We start from the raw sequence: 27,712 nt of genomic DNA on the forward strand, positions 1-27,712 counted from the left end.
TAACTTGTTTGTTTATACTTTAAAGATTAGTTATCAGCACAAATATAGAAAAACTCTCTCTCTGGACGGCGTCTTTCACTGCATTGGTTATTCATTCAACATTAACAACTGATTTATTAACTTTAATAACACTTTTGTGAAGGCTGCCTCATTAGAAAGTGACAGCGACTTGTCTTTGCTCCGTCCCGTTCGCAGCGGTGAAGACGCGCTGTCATATCGACACGCAGAGGAACCATTTAAAAGAGATGTTGAATATGAAAATGTGGCTTCCTACTTGACAATAATAAAAATCAATAAGAAAAGTTTTCAGAACAGTCCCGGGCACCTACGATTACGATGATCCACTTCCCACACCGAGAACCAAAAAAATGACTGTTTGACAAAATCAGAAGTGATGATCTGGCTTCCATGCTTTCCCACAAAACAATGTTACATATATAAATATATCATTTTTTTGTATTTATCACCAGACACCCTCTTGTCTCAGCAAAATCCCATTTTAAAACTTTAAGTTCAAATGAATAGTTTGTTCCTTTTAACTTCCCCAGAGTGTTTGGCCATCAGGGCGGGAAAGTGTGTGTGTGTGTGTGTGTGTGTGTGTGTGTGTGTGTGTGTGTGTGTGTGTGTGTGTGTGTGTGTGTGTTTCCCCCAGACAGTCTGTTAAGTTTGTATCTTCTTCAATAATCGGGGGGGTGGGGGCAGAGATGTTATTCTCTCTTTTGATTTTGAGAGTTTAAGTGTGATCATTTTCACTTTCTCCTTTTGTATACAGACAAGTTCTTTTTGGATTTCATCCGTTTGTAAAAGTTTGACGAGCATGTCACTGAGCATGTTCATCCCCGTTAATTTGCGTTTGTCTGTGATCACTCACACACACACACAGAGACGTACACACACAGCTTAACCCTCACACTCCTTTGTTTTTTTTTTTTTTTAAGTTTACAAGAGCTTTATTCACAGACGTCTGGAAGAATGAATGGAAGAGCTTTTTTGTACATAGTTCTTGTACATAAATTGATTTCCTCACGTAGGAGGAGAGGTTGATGGGGGGTGGGGTTGTGGGTTTTGGGGGGGGAGGGGATTAAATTTAATTTAGACCAGTAGACTCTACTTTTCTGAATCTGACTCTATTTTTCATTTTCTAAAGCCTTTTCTCCCAGTCGTGTTGTTGTTTTGGACGGACAGAGAGCTTCTTAACAAGCCAACTGCAGGAAAAACTTGATCTTTGTACCAATTTGCAGACTGATGTCTTTGGTTACCTGTACATAATTTTAAAATAATAAAAATTGCTACTTTGAGTACCTCCCGCGCGTCTTGTCTCTTCTTTTCTCTCTCCGTCCTCCCGTTGTTGTTGGTCATTTCTCAGAATCATCTGCCCTGAACTTTACTTTCAAAGGTGAATTTTGCTGTATTTTTCTCTTTTGTCTGCAAACTTTTTCAAATTATTGGAAAACATGTCTGCAGATTTTTTTGGTTTTTTAAGACACAAACTGCTACAAATGATGACCAAGCTCATAATGAAAAAAAGAAGTTGTATAATAATATATTTCTTGCCAACAGCACAAAGAGCATGAATTTCTGTTGTCACTGAACATCACGTGCAGTTTTAGACATCAGGACCACATCTAAAATACATGTTTCTTCAAAATAATGACAAATTGCATAAATCTTGGACCTTAATGTTTTTTCTTACTGCAGGAAACATAATATACAGTAATGCAGTATTGTAGGAAAGTGGAAAAAAGTTGAGTTTCCCCAGAAAACCTGTTTAACCCGCTGGCACGTGTCCCAGCCTGATGGCAGCGGTAATGTAGAGCCCAATAGTTTCTGTGATAACAGAACCAGGGACGGAATCGCCAAATTCAGAATTAAAAAAAACAACCTATAAGACAGATTCTCTACATTAAGTCTTAAAAGCTAACTGGAGATTTGAAAATATGACTTTCCAACCAAGCCGCCCCACTGGAACTGTAGTTTAAAAAACGTCTTAAAAATACATTAAAAAAATATTCCCAGTGGCTTAAGCCTAGTGGGGGGGGGCGAGGCGACTTAGGCCCGGTGGGCCACCAGGCTTTTGGTGGGAAACAGTCATTTATTAAATATTCATTCAGTTTTTAAATGTAATTTTGTCCCGTTTGTTCTCTCCCACGCGTCCTAGTTATAGCTCCTCTGAGCGCGCCGGGCCTGCGCTGCTCTTCCCGGTGTGAAAGTCCCTGGCTGGAGCCGATCGCTCCCCCGCCACATGTGTGGTCCCCTGAGAGGGCTGAGCGGCCCCCGGGGGCCGTGGCGCACGGCTCGGTACCGAGGCTCCCTCCTGGAGCAGCTCGCTGAGGGTGGCGATGTAAATCTGCGCCATTTGGAGCGTCTCCGATTTGGAGAGCTTCTTGTCGCTTTCCATGTTGGGGATGACGCTCCGCAGCCGGTCGAAGGCGACGTTGAGCCCCAGCATCCTCCTCCTCTCCCGGGCGTTGGCAGCGAGGCGTCTCCGTCTCTGCGCGCGCTCCAAAGTGCACTTGTCCGGCTGGAGGTAGTGCAGCGCGCCCCCGCCGCCGGGCCCCAGCCGCAGCTCCACGATGGCGCACGGAGTGTCCCGGTGGTCGCAGACGCGTCTGGCGCGCTCGGCCCCCGGGCGCTCCTGCGAGCGGCTCCGTTGTAGCAGAGCCTGGATGTCGGCGTGGAGAGCCGCGGGAACCTCGGGGCCGACTCCTCCCTCTGGCTCCACAGAGATGAAGAGGCTTTTACTCGGTGCCATCACTTTCCCTTTTTTTTTTTCTTGTACAAAATTGTACCAAAAGACCAAACACGGTCAGTTCACTGAGAACTTCCAACAAAGTAACACACGTTCAACTTTTCTTCACTTTGATGGGGGAATTTATGGAGATGGGAGCCGCGAGAACGCGCAGTGCGTGCTCCCAGGGGCGTGGATAGGGTCGTGTGCTGCCTAATGAACAGAGCCAAAAGACCACTGCAGGAGGTCTATTAACCAAGTTCATCAAAAGAGGATTAGACGCGTCTCAGTGCGCCGCTGTGGGCCGATACATAGAGGCGGCCAAGCAGAGGAGCAGGAGAGGAAGGAAGGAAGGAAGGGAAGATGAGAGGAAGGGAGGAAGGATGAGAGAGGTGGTGTGATGGTAAACTTAAAGGAGAATAAATTATAACCGCCACCCAGTTTCTCTACAGAAACCAAGTACCGTACAACTTTATCCTTAATAAAAGATCTTACTCAGGTATACAGCCTTTGGGTTGTTGCAGATGTTTAAAACTATTAGACATAATTAAACATGGGGGGGGGGACTACAAAGTGCAACAAAAGAAGCAGGAACTTAACCCTTGTGTTGTCCTCGGGTCAAATTTGACCCGTTTTCAAAGTTTTTGATATCAGAAATATGGGTTTCTTAACCAAATTGCCCCAAAAATAACTTGGATGCATACATGTACGTTGTATGGAACCCATACAACATATACATCCATGTTCTTCTCAGGTGAGATTAATGATTACATCCACTGAATTTTGGTTGATTTATTTAATTTAATTAAAATGGTTTCACAACAGCATCCTGACCAAACTTTGACATAAACCAGTCTGTGATTCACTCAACATCCTCTAATCCTAACTATTCTATTAGTCAAAATAATTCATAATATCTGTTTTTTTTTTCAAACTCAAAAATTACGTATTTGGTTTATTGACCATGAATAAAAAAAAAATGTTGAAAAGAGGGACAAAAACTTTAGAAAGTGGCAAAAGCAAAGAAAAATGTCAAAAGTTTTTAAAAAATAAGCGCATTTTTCAATTTTGACCAGAATGATGGGTTCATGGACGACGGTGAAGACAACACCAGGTTGAGAATACCTTCTTTTTTTAAATCACTGCATATTAATGTGTTAAATGTCTCCGATATTTCACACAAAACCCCTATGTTTGTTAGCATTTCACCACCTTCATTATCCCTTAACATTTTCACAAAAAATATTCAGCACAAAGTAACAAAATGTGTTCAGACCCCAGAGGAATATGTGAGGTTTTGTTAAGATTGCATGTTTTTGGAACAAAGTCCATTCATTTTAAAACTCTACCTTCTAAACATTAAAAGTTAAGTTCAGCAAAGAAAGTTCTTTGAGACTTCCCACTGTAAGGTATTTTTATGGCCATATCTTACAATTACTGTGATGTAGTTATCAGATTTGTGGAGGTTGTTCTAAATATTCATCTTGAATCCGTATCTTTTAAAAACCTTTTTGAGCGTATCATCCTTGGTTTCCCAGGGTATGGCTACTTTTTTTTTTATTTTTATTTTTTTATTTATTTACTATTTTATTTGTGTCATTAATTTTAGGTTTTAGCAACCTTCAGCGAGTTTACATTTTACATTTCAAAACTTACACATGAAGATTATTTCTTATTCCAGGCAGAGTGAAGGAGGCTTTGAGACTTTAATGTCGGGACAAAAATAATAACTTAGAGATGATATTTTTGGGGTTTTTTTGGTCACAATTTCTGAGGATGGTGTGTTTGGGGCTGCCATCGTTATTTCTTTCTTACACTTTCATTGGTCTGTTCATAATAATCCTGCTGTGTTTGTTTTCCTCTTCCAAAGCATTTTTTTAATTTTGTTTTGGAAAAGTGCAACGTAGGCTATATAAATTTGTATTTTAGGCCTGTATGTGTGTCAAACAATATGTCCTGTGTCCTCTTCAGGTTGTAGTGCTGTTGTGATGTTTGTCTCGTGTATTAAAGCTCATCACTGCGGTTCTTTTTTCTAAGGTTAATTAAAAGCGTTGCGGCTCCCTGAGGTTACAGCTCGCCGATGACTGACAGTAACTGGCAGACTTGTATCCTCTGGACAAACTCTTAATGGGATTTAGCAGCGTGTCCTGACCGCCATGTGCCAGCACTCTGCCCGGCCGGGCCTTTACAAACGCCTCAGCATGGCACCGGGGACCGGCACAAAGATGGCTGCGTGACACACAGGAACATAATAGACTCCTTATGGCCAGGAGGACCCTCGCTGTCTGAGGCTGTGGCTCCGTTTCTCTTTGCTCTCCAATCTGGAGCACGTGGGGAGGTTTGGCTTCACGGCTCAGATGACAGTTGTTGGCACGCTCCGCTTTATTAAACCCAATGAAATGGCTCATTGCAGCCAGCGAACGGACACGGGCCGCAGATCAAAAAACCCTCACACCGCCATGACAGGGCCCGTAGCCTACAGATGACACCTACACAACTGTTTAGTCTTCTGACCGTATCGGACCTTCTGTTCCTGACCGTATCGGACCTTCTGTTCCTGACCGTATCGGACCTTCTGTTCTTCTGAGTTTAGGTTTCACGAACACTCCACGTTGCTAGTTGGCAAACCTGTTTTCATTTATTATTTTTGGATTAACAGGCGAATGTTCATTTCATTTATTATACAGGATAGGATTAAAAGTAACATTAAGTTACAATATAAACGGGCCTGACTCCAGCAGGTTCCTGTTCTGCAGAAACATAGAACGTAGAACAGAGTTACGGTACCTGAGGACAGAAACATTGGTACAGGACATTAGCATGGGCTAGACAGACACAGACAGCTAAAAACAACAGTATAGACAGTGCAAACAAGACTTAGTCAATACATGAACAGTCAATGAGTGTAAGTGTGACTGTTGAGAAGGAACAGTTTGTATGCCTTTTTGAAATATGTGATGGATAGTTGTGTTCAAATTTTGATATATGTATGAAAAAAGGATTTCTGACCATAGTTGTTTTTGTATGGGGGGGGCTGGAATAAGTGCCTGTGAGACTGACCTAGTGAGGCGTGCTGGTCTCATGTTGTGTGTCGGGAGAAGTGCATTAAGTGCTGGTGAAGAGCTATTTTGAATCTGAAAATAAAATGTAATAGCGTGGCTGTTTATGTAGGTCTGGTAAGTCAGAGCGTTTGAGCGTGTGAGTGCAATGCAGTGGTGAGACGTTTGGTGTGATGTTTTGTATCTTTTAGCCTATTCTACGCAGATTCATCACACTTTCCAGTAGGGGTGTTGAATGTGGACGATTCTGCATCGATGCAGCGACAGACTATAATCGATTATAGCCTGCCTGATGTCGGCTGCTTTTTTTGTATTTGCCTTTTGTCTGCTGTCTTCTTAAAGGTAGCAGTCTTTTTTCAACACTTTTTTCGACACATTTTTCGATGCTTTTTTCAACTTTTTTTTAATGTTTTTGTCGCTTTTTAAAACATTGTTAGTGCCTTGTTTGACGCTTTTTTCAAAGCTTTATTCTGTTGTTTTCGAGGCTTTCAGTGCCTTAAGTCACTTTTTTCAATGTTTTTGGCGCTTTTGTCATTTTAGTCGACATTCTTTGATGTAAACATTTTACTGACATTTTAATTGTGAAGAGCGCTGCGTTGAACCGTCCATGTTACTTTTGGGCAATTTTGTTGAAAGAAACCCACATTTCTGATATAGAAAACTTTGACAACAGGAGGGTTAAGAGCAGATACATTAAAAAGGGGAATCATAGATATCTGACTGCTTGAATATGTTGATGAAAACCATGTGTAGAAATAAATAATAATATTGAGGAGGGGACGCATCGCGATGCCGCTTCGATTCGTTGACGGGTAAACCGTAATGGGTGAGATCAGTGAAGATTCCCACCCCGACTGGACAGTACGGCTGACCACGTTTCAGAGCAAGTCAGAATCACAAAAAAGATTTATTGCCAGGGAAGGAGCACTTACTAGGAATGTGGCTCGGTTGATGGTGCATACAGTCAACATGTTTTACATCTTTGAGTGCGTTTGTTCTCGGCAGCCATTTATCTCCACTGATGTCTGCACAATATAGGAATAAAGCTACTCTGACTGGAAACCTTTTGTCAGACATGATGGAATCTACGTCCGACGATTGTTGTTTAAAGTTACTTAGTTACTTAAAAAACTAAGTAACTTGTATATGTGTAGATGTATATTTTCAGTGTTTTAAAATCAGGCTGTGATACACACACAATAATTGTCAGATTGCATTTAATGCTGGTTTGGGTGCCTTTATGAGATTTGATGGCAGCAAGGAAAGATAGACTATCATTTATATTGATCTGTGATTGGCTGGAGAACAAACTACAGATTTCTGCCTGAGAAATAAAACCCAGATGGACTAGTTAGTAATTAGGAGAGGTTTGGCTTCAGTTGTTAACACGCTCCGCTCTCTTAAAGCCAATGAAACGGCTCGTTGGAGCCAGCAGACAACACAGGCTGCAGATCAAACCCTTTAGGTTTTCACCACTTTCATCCATTGAGGCAGCGAGGCAACGCAGCAACGACTTTTAAACTCCCATCCATGGCCGTAGGCTACTGGTCGCTTTAAAAGTTTCAGTCAGTTTAACCCTCCTGTTGTCCTCGGGTCAAATTTGAGGGGGGGGGTCAAAAGATGACCAAAACATTGAAAAAAAAAGTTAAAATTTTACATTTTTGACCCAGAAAAAACAAGAAGTTACTTGTTGGTCGACGGGAATACAACACGTATCCGGAGTAATGGACAGTCGTGATTATCCACTAAATCATAACTATTTGTGGAAATAATTCATAATTTCAGCTTTTTTTTTAAATGCAAATTAAGTATTATTTAATTTAAATGAGGTTTATTGACCATGAATTAAAAAAAAGTGTAAAACTAGAGTTTATAAGTTGGTGTTAGTGGTGAATCTGGTGGTAGTAACAAAAAAAAAGAAGCACAGAGAAATGTCCCGACAAAAACCTTGAAAAAAGCGTCTTGAATAGGGTTAATTTTCTATTTTTACCGGAGAGGAAAACAAGTTGGTCGACGGGAAGAAAACACGAGGGTTAAAGGACAATTCCGGCGCTAAACGAACCTAGGGGTTAATAACAGATGTGTTCCCACTCTGTCGTTCTCTGGGACATGTTTTCATGCTGATCGAATGTGTTTGTAGCTTGAAACAAGCTAGCACGGACCGCTGATTAGCTTACAACGCTAGTATTCGGGACACAGGGAAAGTAAAAACGAATCACTATTTATACCACTAAAAAGGCTCAAAATATCACCAAACTTCAACGGTAGCATAATGAGGGTCCCTACATGGTAACCGAAGCATTGAGAACTTTGTAAGTGTGCAGACAGTTTATTAAACAGATAGATTATAAAGACACTCACGTTCATGTGAGTATCTCTTTCCAGCTCTCAGCGAAGGTGGACGCTTTTTCTCCCTCTCCCTCCCAGGCCTACCCTGCTTGCTATCTTGTCTTGTGTTGTCTGCTGCTAACTTTTTAGAGACTCTCCCTGCAAGGCTCTACAAATACCTAAAAATCATGGAATTGATTAACTGATCTCTCAGCGCTATTGACACTGTATTCTCGAGGAGGAGCACTGGTTCGGGTGAGCCAGCGTGTCCTGACGGGACGTTTGCTGCGGGGTATACGATGGACGGCTGATTCTGATTCTGATGTTTACATGCGCCCGCCGTCTTGAAAACCAGTCATGACTTACAGCTGGCGATGCAAACTAAAATCAAAAGCAATTTGCTCAATATATCTGAAATAATCGCACCGATGTAAAACATAACTTGTCTACTTACTCAGTGGATAACTGTCCATCTGGTCCCTCCGGTCTGGGTCTCCGTCTCCAATTTATTTTTGGGACATGGAAAAAAAAAAAAGTTCCAAGTACAGCCCTGTTTATCAGAGAAGGGAAATCTTCAGACTGTACAAAACACTGCGTCTCTTGGGTGTCGCGACGCAACAGGTCCCACTCCGTGCAACACAGACACTCCTGTTGGGTGGCCATAGCTTCACAATGTCTGCAGGTACACCACCAGTTTGCCGAAGTACGAGGCTGTGTTGTGGCATTGACTACCGGTAGCTCTCTCTCTCTCTCTCGTAACCCTTTCACGGAGCTCCCGCAGCTCTTCGTTCAATAAACTGTTTGTACACTTACAAAGTTCTCAATGCTTCGGGTTAACATTTAGGGACCCTCATTATTCTACTGTTGACCAAAAAAAGTAAAAGTTATATAAGTTAAAATATGTTAGTTTTGCAATACATAGGCTATTTGGGTTGTGCATTATGTCAGTGCATTGTGTCATTTGTACAATATGTAGGCTATTGGGGTTGGGCAATATGTTAGTTGTGCAATATCTCATTGTGCAAGGGCTGTGCTACACTTATTGCGGAGAATGCAGCCGACAGGGTTGTTCAATTGACAACTGCCACTGAAAGGAGGAGTTAATGTGCTTACTATATACATTTAGGTACCTGTCTATTGTATATGAGACCATGTTTTGTGTTGCATGAGAGTATGTGTTGAGATATGCGTGTTTTCTGTATTTTGTGTTGTCTTTGTAAAGCTGCGGAACAGGCAGAGTCCAGAACAAATTTCCCTTCGGGGACAATACAGTATATCTTATCTATCAAAGAAAGTAAAAGTAAGTTGATTTCCATAGATGAGCTGAAAACAATGGCTGCCTTGAAGCAACAGTGTGATATTTGTAAGAGAATCAGCTGTATCATCTTTGTCTGCAATGCCATTAGTTGAGTTTCAAACAAATATCTGCAGTAAAAACATTCAACTTTAAAATCAAAGATTCCCAGTGTTGTTGTGTCAGGCAGGTTAGATGTCAGGAAATATACTGCAGGAATGTCTGTGCAATGTTAGATTCATTTCAGCGTGTTGCATCATAGACCACCAAGCTGATAAATGCTTCAAATGTTTGAGTTTTTTTGTTTTCTGGGAGAAAATAAATCTGCTTGAAAGTACATCAGCCAATATTTCATTAGGAAGGTTATCAGGTTAAACAATCATACAAACAAGCTGTATTTCCATTCTGTATGCAGTTAATGGAATGAATTATAGTAACTTACTTCATGGAGGCCGATGATGTTTCTTTCTTTTGGCCTCTACAGCAAGTCGCAGAGTTCTGGGTCGACATGTAGACAAAGCAAAATTATACAAACAAGTTGGTCTTTTTGTAATACGTAAAACTGTCAGAACTTTTATCAGTGCAGTTTAAAAAAAAAAAAGCTCATATTCCTCCGGAACTAGTTTGGATCAACTGAAGTACATTTCGCCCTCACCTTCCGCTCTCTGCGTGTTTCCGTTCTCAAAATGCCTTTCGATAACAACAACTTCATCGAGCAAGTTTTAAAAGGATTTGGATGGTGCAACAAGGCAGGCCTGCTTGCTTCTTTTGGGGAATGGTTATAAAGATTTACAAAGAATATGTTTAAGGCAATAATTCAATTCAATTACATTTTATTTATAATGTCAAATCACAACAGGAGTTATCTCAGGACACTTTATAGATAGAGTAGGTCTAGACCACACTCTAGACCTACTCTAGAAAGGTCTAGAAAACTCAGATTGGACAGATAGTCTAGCTAGCTGTCTGGATTTACCCTGCAGAGATCTGAGGAGCAGTTAACCATAGTCCTCAGAAATCCACCGGAGGTTAGAATGCCAACACAAAGAAAGAGGAAGGTAACGGATATCCGGCTTAAAAGAAGGACATCAAGCAGAATTTCCGGAACAATCCCGGAAGTGGAATGTTGCGAATATATAGACTATGCTACGCCCTGCTACGCCCTGCTATGCCCTGCTATGCCCTATAACGCCTAGGGTTGGGCATTGTTTGGATTTTAACGATTCTGATTCCAATAGCGCCACTTACTGTGCTCCAAGGCTGCAACACAACAAGCGCCTGGCCGCTACGGAAACCAAAACTTGCACATGTTAAATTGGGAACCCATGATCAGATTTGAAAACATCTTCGTAATTTTTGAAACGATTCCAAGGAGGAATCGTTTCTCGATGCCCAATCCTAGTAACACCCTGCGGTGCCCTGCTAAATGCTTGCTCTTGGGGGAATTACTGGAATTGTTGGGTCTTTGTAAAATCGGTAAAGTGTCTTGAGATAACTCTTGTTATGATTTGATACTATAAGTAAAATTGAATTGAATTAGACCTTACTCCACAGCGCTGTGGAGATAGAGCTGGCAATGTGAGACTATACAGTACATCTGGAACTGACCCCTCACTGTCTCTCTTATGCCACAATCAGATAAATTAAATTCTTGTCGAGACTGCTGAGAGACGTGGCAGACTACATGCTGGACCGTGATCAAACATAGCGTGTGTGTGATGCACAGAGATGATGGGTGTGGGGCCATGAACGCATCATATGCTCGGAAAATACTAACTGTATGTCTGATTGGAAAAGTTGCGGCTGGCACTGTGATGTTCTGCTTCGCTTTGTGCTTGTTAGCATGCAGCGTTCTGCTTGTTGGAAAAAAAAAAAAGGCAAAAGTGAGAAATAAGAAATAAAATCACACTAAATGAATAAAACCAGCCAGGACAGCCAATCAGGGATCTCTCTCTCAGTCGACATGCTGAATGAGCCACACCGGAGAAACTACAGGTGACAGACGTCCACACACGGCCCAGTGACAGCTGACTGTCGGCTCCACGTTTCAGGACTCCAAAGTGACAAAAACTCTTTGATGTTGTGATGGAGCAGCAACAACACACACACAACATACAGATCAATGGCCATACACTCAAAAACATGGAAGAACGGCCACACACAAGACTGAACGCAACACACACACAAAGGCTGGACACACTCATTTGTCTCATTTCACACCAATTATCCTTCCTTCCTCCCTCATTGTATCCCCCTTAAGACACACACACACACACACACACACACACACACACACACACACACTCATTTCTTTCTCTATACATCACAGAACCCTCCTGCTCTCTCTCCCAGCAGGTCCAATTACAAATCATTGATTAGGCCAGGTGTGCGTGTTTGAGTGGGACAAATCTACCTCTTCTAAATATTGGGTGGGGGACATGATATTCGAGTGGTAAAACATGAATAAAAGGCCTGGTAACTAAATACACCCATTGCCAAATTAACTTCAGACAATTATTATATCTAACCAAACAAACTGGGTCAACTTGTAAGTGTTTTTCAAGTAGTTAACACTATATTGTCCACAAGCATTCACAGACATGTTACCTCGTTGGAAATCCTCCGTTGTTGTGAGGAATTTCCCATAATGCTGCACTATACTACCCGAAGCAGGTACAACTTTTAACAGTAGATGGCAGAGTTGTGCCAATTTAGTAGAATTTAATCTGAGCCCATTCAACTATGTTACACTTAGTGCTGGCACATCAGTGATCTGATGGAGGCAGCTGTGGCTCTGAGAAAACAGGTTTTTTGTCTGAGAGAAACATTTAGAAAATAAAAAACAAGTAGAAGAGAATCAGAGGAGACCACTGTTGCTGTTTCATGAAGCTAGAATCAGCACCACCACCTTCTGTGTGTGTCCATGTTAACTTCTACTGTTCCAGTTTTCAACATCAACGTTTACTTCCTTTGAATTGTATCACTTTGGCTACTATATTCCCCTCTAGTTGCATTATACATTTAAATATCATATCTATTTTTCTGGGCTTTTTGTGTAGATGATTTGACATCTGAGATTGGAGAGTCTGCTGCTGAAAAGAAAAATAAAATAAAAATTGTCAAAGGGTCCTTGCATGGACCAACAAGGTTTAGCTTGTGATGGTGACGTGACTCTTCTAGATATGGAAACCAACACACACACACACACACACACACACACACACACGATGCCAAGTGTTCACTCCGACCGTGCGGCCTTGTTAGCATCTCTGCTAAGTAATTACCGTAAATTCAACAGTTAACACTCTCATTACACCTATGGACACGTGTGTGTGTGTGTGTGTGTGTGTGTGTGTGTGAGAGAGATGAAAGGATGATACAGCAAACACTGGGGCTATTATGAGATTTCTGGATAAACTAGGAGGTTGTGCAATTACATTTCCTCTCTCTCTCTCTCTCTCTCTCTCTCTCTCTCTCTCTCTCTCTCTCTCTCTCTCTCCCTCCCCCTCTCCCCCTCTCCCCTTCTCCCAAAAAAAAAACCCCTGTTGTGTCCCACACTTGTTCATCAATTAGTTTTTTAGTGTGATGAAATCTAAATCTGTATCGACTGCAGCAGAGTTATTCTGTGTGATGAAAACAAAAGATTCAGTGGAGTGTTTCTGAGATCAGTGAAACACTTTCCTCCTTTATCCTTTAAGGCCCTGACACACCAACCAGACGGCCGACCGTCGGCAGAACAGACAGTCGGACTGATCAGTCGGGTCCCCAAGGTCCAAAAAATGCCTTGGAACACACCGAAGAGACGCCGACTTGAGCGTACACTCTGCGCGTGCGTGAAACGTAATACGTCTCCATAGCAGCAGGCGACGCTGCTCTGTATTGTTTCCATTAACAGTCTGATTGTTTCCCAGAAAATGAAAACCAGCAGCTGATTGGACGAATGCATCATGTGGGTCTTTTTTCTCCGGAAATCCACAGCCAGACTGTCATGGCGGCTCGTTCAGAATACGATCTCATATTGGACTAAAATAGTTCACCGATTGTTTCACCTCTATGTGTGTGTGTGTGTGTGTGTGTGTGTGTGTGTGTGTGTGTGTGTGTGTGTGTGTGTGTGTGTGTGTGTGTGTGTGTGTGAGAGAGGTTAGAGAAAAAGGGAAGAAAGAGATATATATACTTAGATCTTGGTTATAGCTAATGACCAGCTCAGTCAACTCATGTCTGGACTAACATGGAATTAGGGCAGACTCTGAGAATTTCATCTGACTGAGGGGACGTTCATTATAACCACAACACAGTGTACAGTACCTAAACTCCGTGAAGGAGCTAGCAATGTAGCATTTATTCAGCGGTCACAATTATAGATTAACAAATCAAACATGCAGCAATAGCACTGTATTCATCAGATGACATTAATGGTAAAGTAGCAGCAATAGCAAATTACTCATTAATAAAACACACTATTTATCTCTGCCCAGACGTAAGCCTTCTTACTGTGTGTTCAGTCCTTTTGTTCCTGTCCATGGATTTCCACAGAAATAAAACGGAACGGCTCCGTGTGATCGTCAGTGTTCACGGAGGAACTTTCCCTCCAAAAAGGGCAGAAGGAGGGTAAGCTATGTCGACGTTGAGAAGAAAAAGCGAACTCTGCGTGTGGTCTGATTTCCTTGTAGAGAAGCGGTGTTCTCTTCTGCAGTTTTGAAACACGATGTGTGTTACAGGATCCAGTAGTGTTCTTTCAGAACACCGAGAGATGAATCCACTTTCGCCAGAAAGTGGAAGTTTTCACACAAGCGCTTGTGTGCTTCCTTCAGCAATGGGGTGCAATGGAAGACTGAGATTTGTGGGTGGAGAGGTTATTTATAGGTTAAGACCTCATGCTGTGTTTATGGTCCCAGGAGCCAATAGGAGATCAGAGTTCTCTGAGGAGGTGTGAACTACAAGGTTGTAGTTTTTAGAGTTTTGACCACTTTGGCCACTCCTTCGTGGTCATTCGGCCATTTTGTGACCCTTTTCCCTTGAAGTGACCTGTAGGAGTTTGGTGAGAAGGATGTGGACTTTACCGTAGGCCAAGATCCTTTGTTTGAAAGACCACATGGTCTGAGTCTTTTGTCTTTGAGTCACATGTTAGCTGAAACCTTTGATGACCAATATCAATGAATCAGTCTAAACACACAGTCATGAGAAGAGGTCCAATCAGACAGGTTAACTGAAAACACCTGTGTGGGTGTTCAGAGCCTTTAAAGCAAGGGGGTAAGCCTCTCCCCAGAACGCGTAGCTCCTATGGCGCCATTTTGATGCTACCAAGCCATCACCTCCCGTTAGCATCCCACTGACTGCCAGAGAGTAATAGGGGACCGCTTCTGTCAACTTGGAATGCAGGATGTAATAAAGTTTGATTGATGACCTGCAGGTCAAGAGGTCACGAGCTGTCAAAAACGTGATTTACATCTGCCAGATGTTTCTGACGCAATCCTTCCGGAACCTTCCAGAAAGAGGGCGTGCCTCAGACCGGATATTACCAGGGAGGAGACTGGAAACTGCGTATTAATGCATCAAGACAGGAAATTGCGTGTTTTTAAATGAACCAATGAGCAAGAATGAAATATCTTTACACTATTTGAAGCAGTTATACATATAACTGTGAGCCCAGAGAGAGGGTAAGACTGGGCTGTAAAAAAGGAATGTTCAAAAATGCGAGAGCTCCTCTTACAACAGGCTAAGGAAGTAGCTCTAATAAGCGTGAATGGGCCTAAGCCCCAAAGGTCAATGCATCTCCACACACACACACACACACACACACACACACACACACACACACACACACACACACACACACACGCGTTACATTTTGTAAAAAATGATGATGGTATGTCTGTGCATGCTTAGCTCTGGTTGGTATGTCTGGCTCACACTGTCCTCTGCCCTCCTGCGTCCTCCGCTGCTCCGTACTCATCTGGCTGTGCCTGCATCGTTCTGGCCCGGGGATCTGTGTTCACTCCCCTTTTCCCTCCACACCTATTTTTCCCATGCCCGAACACTCTACCGGAAATTACGTTTTCAGTTCAAATGAGCTAACCAGTGAGAAGTCAAAAAAAAACATTTCACATCAACATTCCCTGTACCATAAATGTGGTATTTTTCATCAGATCACACAAAATCACACATGGCATTTGAACACATAACATTCATTGTGACTACTTTCTTTGAATTTTGAGTGATTTATTCAACTTAACCACACTTTTTTTTGTTTACGGTCAAAATGTAGGACAGAGTATAATATTCATCCATACACACACTCCTACAACTTTCTTGTGCTCGTGTACCATTATACACATGAAACACACGCACACACACACACACACACACGCGAAAAACAGACATACACACACACACACACACACACACGAAACACACACACACACATGAAACACACACACACATACACACACAAACAGACACAGTTCATGTTGTCATGTTGAGCTTATGCATGTGAACCACTAATGTTCGCCCACACATGCATATGAATTTTAACTTGTGAATACAAAACTTATTTTGTATCATTTTAATGTAACTAGCAAAACAGATTTGTAGTGATTGACATTGACAATTCACAATGAAAAACATTGACATTGACTTAAAAGATTGGTTGTGTTTAATGTGGTGAAAGATGTCAATTTAAAAAAGATAACGTAGCAGCAAATAGTTAAGCTAATTATATTAAATATACAAACGTTAAAAAAAATAAATAAAATGTGCTTGTGACATTTTTTGTATTAATACAGCTGTTGAAATTATATTTTATTCTCCTTGATGTACACAATGCTTATAATAGCTGTAAAAAATGTAAGATAAGATTCAACTTTGCACCCTGAACCCAACTTGTTTCTTTGTAAAACGCCAACGTTAAAAGTAAGTAGTACTACCTTGAAGTTATATGACTTCACCAGATGCATTTATGTTTTAGCGACATTGCGTCGTAATTTCCCAATTCAGAATTAACACGTCATCAAAATGTAAGTCTCACAGACAAGATATGTTCAACATGAATTTGAATTCATGAATACAAAACTGATTTTGTATCATTTTAATGTAACTAGCATAACCACATTCGCTTAAAAGATTGTTTGTGTTTAATGTGGTGAAAGATGGCAATTTAAAAAAGATAACATAGCAGCAAGTAGTTTAGCTAATTATATTAAAAACATTACAAACATTTTTAAACCTTATGTGATCAGTGTTAAAAAAGAAAAGAAAAAAAAAAAGATGAGATTCAACTTTGCACCCCGACCCAAATTTGTTTCTTTGTAAAACACCAACGTTAAAAGTAAGTAGTACTACCTTGCATTTTACTCTGGTCTCATGTTATCTGCATTTCAACCTGAGCTCAATTATTTATAATAATAATTAATTATACAACGCAATATGCAACTGACAACTTTGTCTTAATATTTGATGGACTGTTCAGAGAATGACCGACAAATGATATATCTCTTAAGAGCAGAAACTAAGAATTTAAGACCACAATTTTTATCCTGTAAAAGTATCACTGAAAAGACCCTGAAGGGTGTTGGAACGGCAACTATGATTACATCAAAACTCTGACTCAAACAAGGTTCTTGTTATTTACTAGAAAAGAGAGGATTTAAGAAAACTATAAGAGATAGTTAAAAAAGAAAAAGATATAGGAAGCTTGGCCCTCTAAGCAAACTGCTATTTTATTTATGAATTCGTATATCCAAATGTGATATTGTTCGACTTTGTATTTCTATTATTGTTATACAATGTTCTGTCTTTTTTATATCTACAACATCTATCAATGTTGGAAGATCTCTCTTGGAGTAGACTAGTTCTCCCTTTGACAGAGCGAGGGCCTCTAGCATGCAGTTGTCAGCTAAGGTTAAAGGTCGACCTCTGCTCTGCAGCGCTTACACACACACACACACACACACACACACACACACACACACACACACACACACACACAGTTTTATTTTCTGTTTTTCTGTTTTTCTGTTTCCTTGACCCATTTTTTAGTCTTAAGTACTTAATACAAGAAACAAATTAACAGTTAATTATGCAACATCAGTTAGTTGCAAGGATGTATAATACAAATTACTGCAATGATTATCTCTCCCCTATATTGAGTAGTCAGGTCAGTCTTTACCTAAACACCTTTATGCTTTGTACAACTTGACATTAATGTAACTTTAAATAAAAGCCCCCATACTACTACTTTATGTGAAATGTCCAAATAGTTATGAGACAAACTGCTGATTCTAGTTTTAGTGATATATAATTCAGACCTGGGTAGCTTAAGTTGACTGACATTCGATAAAATTACCAACCAGTTGTTGATGGAATGCACAATGCAACAGGCAACTTTCCCTTCTGTCACATGCTGGCAGAGTGATATAGAGCCAGCGGACAGGTTGTCTAGCTTTAACTTTCACTGTTTATTTTACACAAGTGTAGACGGTGGTTTGCATTCTTAACAGGCCCAGATTCATAAGCATCAGTTCTGCTGTATGAAACGAGCTGCTGTCATGCGAGCCATAGGTAACAGTTGCCGCAACTAAGGTCAAAGGTCAACCTCTGCTCTACATACATACATGTATGGTGTTTTATTTTCTGTTTTTCTGTTTCCTAGTCCCATTTTTTAGTCTTAAGTACTTAATACAAGAAACAAATTAACAGTTAATTATGCAACATTAGTTAGTTGCAAGGATGTATAATACAAATTACTGCAATGATTATCTCTCTCCTATACTGAGTAGTCAGGTCAGTCTTTACCTAAACACCTTTATGCTTTGTACAACTTGACATTAATGCGTAACAACTACGTTTTAACCAGCTTTATCTTATTATCTTTTAGAAATAGTATCATATCATATATGGTGCATGAAAACGAACTGCGAGCCATAGCAAGGGGCCTCTAGGCTAACCTCTGCTCTGCTGCACATACACACACACAGACACACACACACACACACACACACACACACACACACACACACACACACACACACACACACACACACACATATATATATATACACACACACACACACACACACAAAACTAAACATACAAGAAATACTCCAAAACACAACCACACAAAACAAAGACAAAAAAAAAAAAAAAAAAAAAAAGAAATATATATATATATATATATATATATATATTATACTCACGAACGTAGCATCTGGGTGCTCGTGTTATGACGGAAGTTACGAGCAGTGTTGGGCAAGTTACTTCCAAAATGTAATACATTATAGATTACTAGTTACTGTCATTTGAGAGTAATTAGTTATATTACAATATTACTGTCTCTGAATTGTAATGTGTTACACTTCTTTTGCATTACTTTTGAGTTACTTTCACCAAAATAACAGGGGAAGTTTGATTTGGCAGCTAGCTTGTGAATTTCACCACCGGATCAATAAAGTCTCCTCTTTATCCACTTTAATACATCAGATTATTCATATTTTGTATAATCAATATAAATATGCAAAGTAACTAAAGCTATAAAAAATAGATAAGTAAATCGTATAACAGGCAAGTAGGAGAAAATGAAAATACTCAATTAAAAGTACGACATTGTTGTAAAATGTTTGTTTATAGCACTTGAATAAGAAATTCATGTTGTTTAGTTTAAAACACTCTAAAGGAAATGTTCAATTATAGTGTGATTAAAACTCACTATTTACATTATTTACAGTACTTGATTTACAGCTCATTTGTGAAAAGGTAGCCTACACAACCTTATTTAACAGTAATTTAGTTTTACTGCGAAACGTCACAGGAAGTGCTTTTATTTTGAAGTAGGCTACACGGACGTTGTCTGTTGTGTACCTATGGGCTGAAATATGAATTTGAATAATGAATTTGAATCCTTTATATTTGAATTTGAATTGCTAAACTTGAATAATTGCATTGAAAAACTGAATTTGAATCACATAATTTGAAATTGTATTGTTTAATTTGAATCATTGCATTGGAAAACTGAATCTGAATAGTATTATTTGAAATTGAATTTATTTGTTTGGAACTGAAGTCCAATCAAATTTGATCCTCACTGAAAATTCAACTCTCTATATATCTTCACATTCAGTTCTCACAATTCAGATTCAAATTACTGTGACAGACATCCGGGTAGTTGGAGGATGAAGGAAGAGCAATCGAGCGCAGATCGATAGGTAGAGTTCAGTGGCGCAGATACACAGGACTCCTCTTCGGCCAATCAGCACCTACGTTTTGGAGCACAGTACCCGCCATGAAACGTGGAAGAAGTGCTTGCCTCGCCTTGACCCATAGACAATATAATCTACCTGTTCACAATGTTCAAAATGTAATGCCTGGTGTTAGTAGGCCTAGGTTTATTAGTCACATTCTTCCACTTAAGTAAACTTAAAATGAACTATTGCTACTTACCTTAGCCTAGCCTCCTGCATGCAAAATGGTGTGACTATCCATTTGAAAATACATGTTAATTAATTTAAACATTTGAATTGTATCAGATCTCCACAAACCAATGGGTGACGTCACACATGCTCTGTCCACTAATATATACAGTCTATGCATTTAGTTGGTGTTGTGGTCTACCGCATAACTTAATCCAGAGCAGACACTTCTCTGGGTTGAGATGTGGCTTTGGAAAGGGTAAAAAATAGACACCGTCGCCCAGCCTCTCGGATAACTAGTATCGGAGTTACATGTACCCCATGCACACCGTTTGACCATTTTAAACTTAAAATGTCACGAAAATACATATAAAAACGAATGAAAACGGACTAACTGCAATGCATTTCAATGGACGTGGAAGCATGGAGTGTATTGGGTTAGCTATGCGCACTGTGATTGGCTCATCGCTTGGGGGCGTGGTTTAGCCATAGGTCAATTGTGCAATAATGACAGATTCACACATTTTTCTTTTGTTTACAGTAAATAAATAATTACAAATCTTAAAATCAAGTTCATAAAGTAACTTTCTTTGCATTCATGTGATTCCCAATCAAGATACGCTGGTAAAAATTGCTTTCCGTTGTTAATATGTACTTAAAAACAGTTCTGAAATGCAAAATAATAGAATTTTAATCATGTGATAAAATATGCGATTAACTACAGAAATTCATCGATTAATCGCGATTTAAAAAATAATCGTTTGACAGCCCTAAATGTAACGTTACCTAGCTTGTTTAATAGCTTGTTGGATAGAAATGCACCCACTACAACTAACGTTACCACGGCGATAAGCCTAACGTTATGTGTGTGAACTGACATTAGGGTTAATATTGAAGATCTACTTTGTGTCTTGCTCAATATGATGTTAAGTGGCTGATCAGTGCGTTTGCTGTTGTATGGAGTGAGGAATAGTGGACCCAAACGCAGAGTGAGAGGCAGGCAGGAGAAGGTTTGTTAGGTCTGATTTATTAGTCCAAACACAAAAATGAACAAAGGGAGTCCCAGATGAAGCAGCAGACAACCCTGACCCCCCCCCGACCCCCCTGGGATTTACGCCCTTGCTTACTTTGTGTGTACTTTTCTTTTTTGAGAGGAGCTGCTTGGGAACGTAACATTAGTTTCAGTGTAAATTGATAATAAAGTTGTGTCGTATCTATCATATTTATAGTTATATTTCCCTCTAGGTGTGTCTCACTTTCTGTGGAAAGACACTGCTAACCCATTGAAAGAGTAACCACTGCACCTTCAGGATCATAAGAAGCTAACAGCATGGATTTCATTAAAGCGGATAATTTTCCTTTTATGTCAAGTAAGAAGTTACAACTCATCCACTTTTAAACAGCACATAATGTCACACCACTTGCACCCCTACAAGGCATACTATGCAACTATTCCAGCTTTGTCCCCCTTGTAGATTGAGACGCATATCCCCAATCAGGGACGGACTGGGGCTAAAAAACAGCGCTGGACTTTCTCCCAAATAGGCCCATCATCCGGCGATTCTCCCGTAATCGTGCGCGACAGACACTAGCCAGGAAGTCCTGATACTATACCACAATACTGTAGCTGTACCTGTTGACAATGTTCAAAATGTAATGCCTGGTGTTAGTAGGCCTAGGTTTATTAGTCACATTCTTCCACTTAAGTAAACTTAAAATGAACTATTGCTACTTACCTTAGCCTAGCCTCCTGCATGCAAAATGGTGTGACTATCCATTTGAAAATACATGTTAATTAATTTAAACATTTGAATTGTATTGGTTTACTTTGTACATCAGCAAGCCTGCAAGACAATGTGATGTAAGAGCCAGTCCCCTGAGTTTATACAAGATGTTTCCACATTAAAACGCAAAATAGTAAATTACTATTTAACTCTATTTTTAATCAACTCTAATATCTGATAGTTTGTCTCCTTCCTTAGAGCGTTTATATAAATATTAAAGTTAGTTTTGTTTGTGATTTAAAAGTGTAGCTTTATCATCATGTGCAGTAACAAACAAAACAGAGACTAATTAATGTGTTAATACAAAGAATATTTATTTTATATCTATCTATCTATCTATCTATCTATCTATCTATCTATCTATCTATCTATCTATATCTCTATATCTCTATCTATCTATATCTCTATATCTCTATATCTCTATCTATCTATATCTCTATATCTCTATCTATCTATATCTCTATATCTCTATATCTCTATCTATCTATATCTCTATATCTCTATCTATCTATATCTCTATATCTCTATATCTCTATCTATATCTCTATATCTCTATATCTCTATCTATCTATATCTCTATATCTCTATATCTCTATCTATCTCTATCTCTATATCTCTATATCTCTATCTATCTATCTATCTATATCTCTATATCTCTATCTATCTATATCTCTATATCTCTATCTATCTATATCTCTATATCTCTATCTATCTATATCTCTATATCTCTATATCTCTATCTATATCTCTATATCTCTATCTATCTATCTATATCTCTATATCTCTATATCTCTATCTATCTCTATCTCTATATCTCTATATCTCTATATCTCTATCTATCTATATCTCTATATCTCTATATCTCTATATCTCTATATCTCTATCTATCTCTATCTCTATATCTCTATATCTCTATATCTCTATCTATCTATATCTCTATCTCTATCTATCTATATCTCTATCTATCTATATCTCTATATCTCTATATCTCTATCTATCTATATCTCTATCTCTATATCTCTATATCTCTATCTATCCACAGATCTGAGTTCAAACCGAAACTTCACCCTTCTGAACTAAGAGGTTCTGCTTCAAAGTGAGGTTTAAACAGACTGAAATGTCCAGGCTCACCCCTCCACTATTTATTCATTTATTTCTGCGTGTAGTTATTTATTTAACGAGACTTAAAGTCATGTTTCGTCGTCCACAGTCCGAGTCCCGCCAGACTCCCTCTAGGAAACCTGTGATTTAAACTTCGGCAGGCTGTGACAGTCCGCTCCGCTGAGTCCTGGTTCTAGTTCTCCCGGGCTTCCCTTCCCTCCAGCGGGCCCAGCAGTACGGCCTTGGCTTCCAGCTGTGTGGTATCGGTTTTGGCTCCCCTGAAGTGGGTAGTGAGCTCCAGATCTTGCAGCCACTGACAGACTCTGCTGTCCCACTTTAGCTTCTCTCCGTCCGCCGGCCACCGGCAAATGCAATGGAACTTCCAGCCGAAATCTACGTACAGGTCGTCCTGGACTACGTGGAAGATCCTGCCGATTACCACTCTGTCTTTGGCCGGTCCCATATGGATCAGAGGGGACCGGCGCAGCAGCGAGGCGAAGCGGTGTTCCTGCCCGGGGGAAGAGACGCTGCCGCCGGCCACGGAACTCTCCACCTCCCGCTGCCGCCGGAGGTCAGATTGCTGGTCCAAGGCGCCATATATATCATGAAACACATTCTCACCTTTGAACTGTTATCCTTTGCTGTTTGTTTTTTTCATTTCTTTCGTTCGAACATCCATAAACAGTACAACAGTCTGGCATCTTTAGTGCTAATCCTGCGCCACTGAACTCTACCTATCGATCTGCGCTCGATTGCTCTTCCTTCATCCTCCAACTACCCGGATGTCTGTCACAGTAATTTGAATCTGAATTGTGAGAACTGAATGTGAAGATATATAGAGAGTTGAATTTTCAGTGAGGATCAAATCTGATTGGACTTCAGTTCCAAACGAATAAATTTAATTTCAAATTATACTATTCAGTTTTTCAATGCAATGATTCAAATTAAACAATACAATTTCAAATTATACTATTCAAATTCAGTTTTTCAATGCAATTATTCAAGTTTAGCAATTAAAATTCAAATATAAAGGATTCAAATTCAGTTTCTGGTGGAACATATTTCAGCCCATACAGGCCGTACTGCTGGGCCCGCTGGAGGGAAGGGAAGCCCGGGAGAACCAGAACCAGGACTGAGTGGAGCGGACTGTCACAGCCTGCGGAAGTTTAAATCACAGGTTTTGCCGGACTTTTCTGCTGCTTATTGAAGTTCGATAGAGGAAATTTAAAAAAAAAAGATTTTTTTGTGCCGAACGCACAGATTGTCAGTCCGTCCCTGTCCCCAATGTGCTGTATACATGTCCAAAGAATGCTTCTAAAACCTGAATAATACCTGCATATCCCACATGTCTTAATAGGAAAATGCTTAATTGGGAAACCGGCCTTTTCTGGGATATCCAAACAGAATATGGTGTTTACATGACCTGTATTAAATTAGGAATATTGTCATATTAGGAATAATAGTGGAACAATAGTGTGCATGAACTCATTAGTGCCCATCTGAATTTCTTTCTGTGACTGTTAGATCATAGATGCAAGACATGTCCCAGCAGCTACCAAGTAAAACTGGAATCTATCCAAGTATTCATTCCACAGGAGAAATTCCTTTCATACAACCCTAAATAAGAGCATGCTCAGGCTCGCTAACAGCATCTCTTCTAACACCATGCATGTTTTAAATTATCAATACCAACTTTTGCCTTCTAACAGGTCCCTTCGTTTGGACACAACAGGCTCAACAACTCTTTTATACATCAGTCTATCCTGTTGCTAAACCAAAATCAGCGTGCTGCCAGTTAAGATCTGGATCTGAGGAGATCATGAAACCTGTTTATTTGCTGTTGATGTGTTTTAATCTTTTGTACGATATGTGTAATACATTTCTGATTTTGTTCAATGATTCCACTGTCTGTAGTATTCTCTCTACTACTGCAGTACTTTTACATGGATATATTTATATGTAGTGCCATAATGAAACATGTATCACCTATTTTGTACTACAATATTCAATGACTGTAAGAACGATGACACAGTGAAACTATGGGTAGCTTGTGTGTGGGTGATCTAAAGTAGCGTTTCAATGGTATTTCACAATCAATTAGTTGTATGAACCAATGATTGTGAGAGTGCAAGATTTCTTTAAAGATATGAATGCACAATGCACTGTTTTGAACGTTGGACAGTCTGTGTTACAAGTGATGACCGTTTTGAGTTTTGTCTAAAATTTTGAAAAATGACATTAGACAAATTAGTAGCAAAGTGATTGTAAAAAACTGTATTACCATCATTGTAGTAAGTGCAAGTTCATTTATACACCACATTTAAACACAGCTTAAGATCACCAAGTGCTATAAAAGAACTTTAAAATGAAATTTAAAAGTACAACACACACAAATATATTTATCAACAATAATTGATAAGGGACAAATCACAGAATATATACATGACAACAGATTGAAAAATTAATGGACCAAAAAAGACGAGTGAATAAAAACGTGTCTTTAGTCTTGCAAACTATACCACCCCTGGGGCCTGTTTCACAAAAGCAGAATATATAAATCCAGGATAACTGATAAAGCGAGGCTTGACCTAGTCTAATCTGTGCATCCTGGCTTGGTGCGTTTCACGAAGGCCAAGCCAGGCTGAGGAGGAGCGACTAGGTCGAGCCAGGCTGAAGTAATTCAGATAGATGCGCGTCCATGGCTTTCCTCAAAAGACCGCGAGGTCGATCACAGATTTACTGATGCCAAAATGGAGAATACGCATTGTTCATACTTTATACAGAGTGAGCAGCAGCTTCTTGTGGAAGTATGATGATGTGAAACACATTATTTGTATAAAAAGAAAAGAAACACAGCCGCTGTAATGAAACAGCGAGAGAAAGCATAGCAGACGATCACGGACCGACTGAATGCGTAAGTAGCCTAAATATATACATTTACTGACCGCTGCTCTGAATTGAAGCTGTCATAATCATACCATTCAAGGATTAGTCTCCTAATCATTTGCACAAATTAACAGTTGTACTCTTTTCCTTAAAAGTAAGCAGAAGATAATGTTACTCAGGAAATTTACCATGAAGATCAATTTTCTACAATGCTAGAATATGATGCGTAAATATCTCTTTCACTCTGTTCCTCCCTCTCTCTCATGGGCTAAAATATACATTTCCTAAGTCATATTAACTTCCACTGAAGTTATAAAGATAATATAGTATAATATAGAAACTATAAAGATAATTAAGTGATAAATTCCATGCACACTGTAAACATGAATAGAACAGAGTATATTCATCAGTTATCCCCCCCCAGCTAAATATAAGGTCAAAAACCATAGTGGTGTTCTCCCCCTGTTGTTACATGAATGTACAGTAGCCTACATCACTAGATAGTTACTGGTCCAGTGAACTAGGACTATAATTTGGGAGGATTGTACAATTAGGATATGTTCTTTAAATTGTACAATCCTCCCAAATTATAGTCCCAGTTTACTGGACAACACAAATGATGTGCTAAGAATGCCAAATACAATGCACATGGAAGAGGAACAAACATGATCCTTATTGTTAAAGAATTAAAAAAAAAAATAATCAACTAAAATAATTCAAGGTGCGTTGGTCAACTATAGAAATGTACAGCGTTGTATGTATCGCCCTTAGTAACAGAATTCATTTAAAACACATTTGAAATTTTATCAGCCTTTTCTAATTATCTCAACAACTGCAGTAATATATTCATCAAACTTCTAACAACGATATGAACAGCGGTCTGCATACAGCAATATAACAGTAACGATGACTGTCACATGAATAATTATTAAAAAAAATATGGTCACAACTTTAAATAATAACAGTACTTAAAGGAACAGCAACATGCACCTGTTGTATTTTAATCCAGGCTGATAACAACAGGGTAAAACCACTGCTGGGTGATCAGAAAAGGCTCCAGGATTAATAAATCCTGGCTGTTAGCCTGGTCGGGAGCAGGCTAGCTGTTAGCCTGGTCGGGAGCAGGCTAGCTGCACAGAATAAATCTCCATGGTGATTTATGTGCCTCCACTTTCGTGAAACCGAGTCAAGGCTTAAATCATCCAGGATAACTGATAAATCCCGGCTTAATCCCTTATCTTGGTTTTGTGAAACAGGCCCCTGCTTTAGTACTGTTGTTAACGAGCTAACGCTAACTTGCTAACTTTACTACTGTTGTTAACGAGCTAACGCTAACTTGCTAACTTTACTACTCTTGTTAACGAGCTAACGCTAACTTGTCATGCTAGTCAGCTGGATAACGAGTAAACACCAGCACCAGAAGAGTTACTGGAGGGACGTTGCGTTGCTGTTGAACTCCCTTCCTCCTCATCAGGGACTCCAACATGTTTACGTTTTAGGTGCTGAATCATCACCGTGGTTTCATGAAACATGTTTCCTTGCTATAGCTGTTGATGTGTTTTAATCTTTTGTACAATATGTGTAATTGTTGTCTTACTTGGTGTGTAGGCCTACGTATTTTTGAGAGGAGTTGAATAATATACTCATTCTTATAGGATAAAATTGTATCATATCTATCATATTTATCTAGCTGAGAAATAGGGAGGCTTTTCTTTTAAAGGTGTGTAGGGTCGTGGCTGGGCTAGCTCAGTTGGCAGAGTAGGCGCACCTATACAGAGGTTTAGTTCTCTAGTGGCCGCGGGTTTGACTGGGACCTGCGGCCCTTTGCTGCATGTCATTGCGCCTCTCTCTCCCCTTTCATGTCTTCATCTGTCCTGTAGAAATAAATGCCTCAAATGGCACAAAAAAATCTTGAAAAGAAAAATAGGTGTTTAGGGTGATAGGACTGTTCATGTCGGTTATGTCAGACTGGCTTCCTGTACCTCAAAGAATTGATTTAAAATGACTACTGTTGGTTTATTGCAAAAATATTTTTTTTATCTGCTGCTACATTTATGAGCTTCCAGACCTCTCAGGTTGTCTGGGAAAGGTCTGCTTTCTGTCCCCAGAGTCAGAACTAAACAGGGAGAAGC

General features: G+C 39.7%; 3 protein-coding genes across 4 annotated transcripts in view; 1 reads left to right on the forward strand and 2 right to left on the reverse strand.

Moving 5' to 3' along the window:
- The window catches only part of waplb (WAPL cohesin release factor b), a 52,528-nt gene extending 43,658 nt beyond the window's left edge, over positions 1 to 8,870 (forward strand). The window contains exons 20-21 of one of the 2 annotated variants that reach the window (XM_035997421.1): positions 653 to 655; positions 8,854 to 8,870. The gene's annotated coding sequence lies outside the window, so the exon portion shown is untranslated. Of the gene's footprint in view, positions 1 to 652; positions 656 to 8,693; positions 8,697 to 8,853 lie in introns of both variants that reach the window. The other variant, XM_035997422.1, reaches the window with a different exon arrangement.
- Positions 1,441 to 3,243, reverse strand: atoh1c (atonal bHLH transcription factor 1c). Its single transcript, XM_031314957.2, has one exon. The coding sequence runs from the start codon at positions 2,750 to 2,752 to the stop codon at positions 2,159 to 2,161; it is 594 nt and encodes a 197-aa protein (XP_031170817.1). The 5' UTR covers positions 2,753 to 3,243; the 3' UTR covers positions 1,441 to 2,158.
- A 14,017-nt stretch (positions 8,871 to 22,887) lies between the features above and the next one.
- Positions 22,888 to 24,041, reverse strand: LOC118494303 (28S ribosomal protein S28, mitochondrial-like). The gene is made up of 2 exons (XM_035997863.1): positions 24,027 to 24,041; positions 22,888 to 23,274 (listed from the first exon to the last, which is right to left on the reverse strand). The coding sequence occupies exons 1-2, from the start codon at positions 24,039 to 24,041 to the stop codon at positions 22,888 to 22,890; spliced, it is 402 nt and encodes a 133-aa protein (XP_035853756.1).
- Positions 24,042 to 27,712: the final 3,671 nt, after the last annotated feature.

The sequence above is a fragment of the Sander lucioperca genome, chromosome 22 (genome assembly GCF_008315115.2).
Source record: "Sander lucioperca isolate FBNREF2018 chromosome 22, SLUC_FBN_1.2, whole genome shotgun sequence".
NCBI lineage: Eukaryota > Metazoa > Chordata > Actinopteri > Perciformes > Percidae > Sander > Sander lucioperca.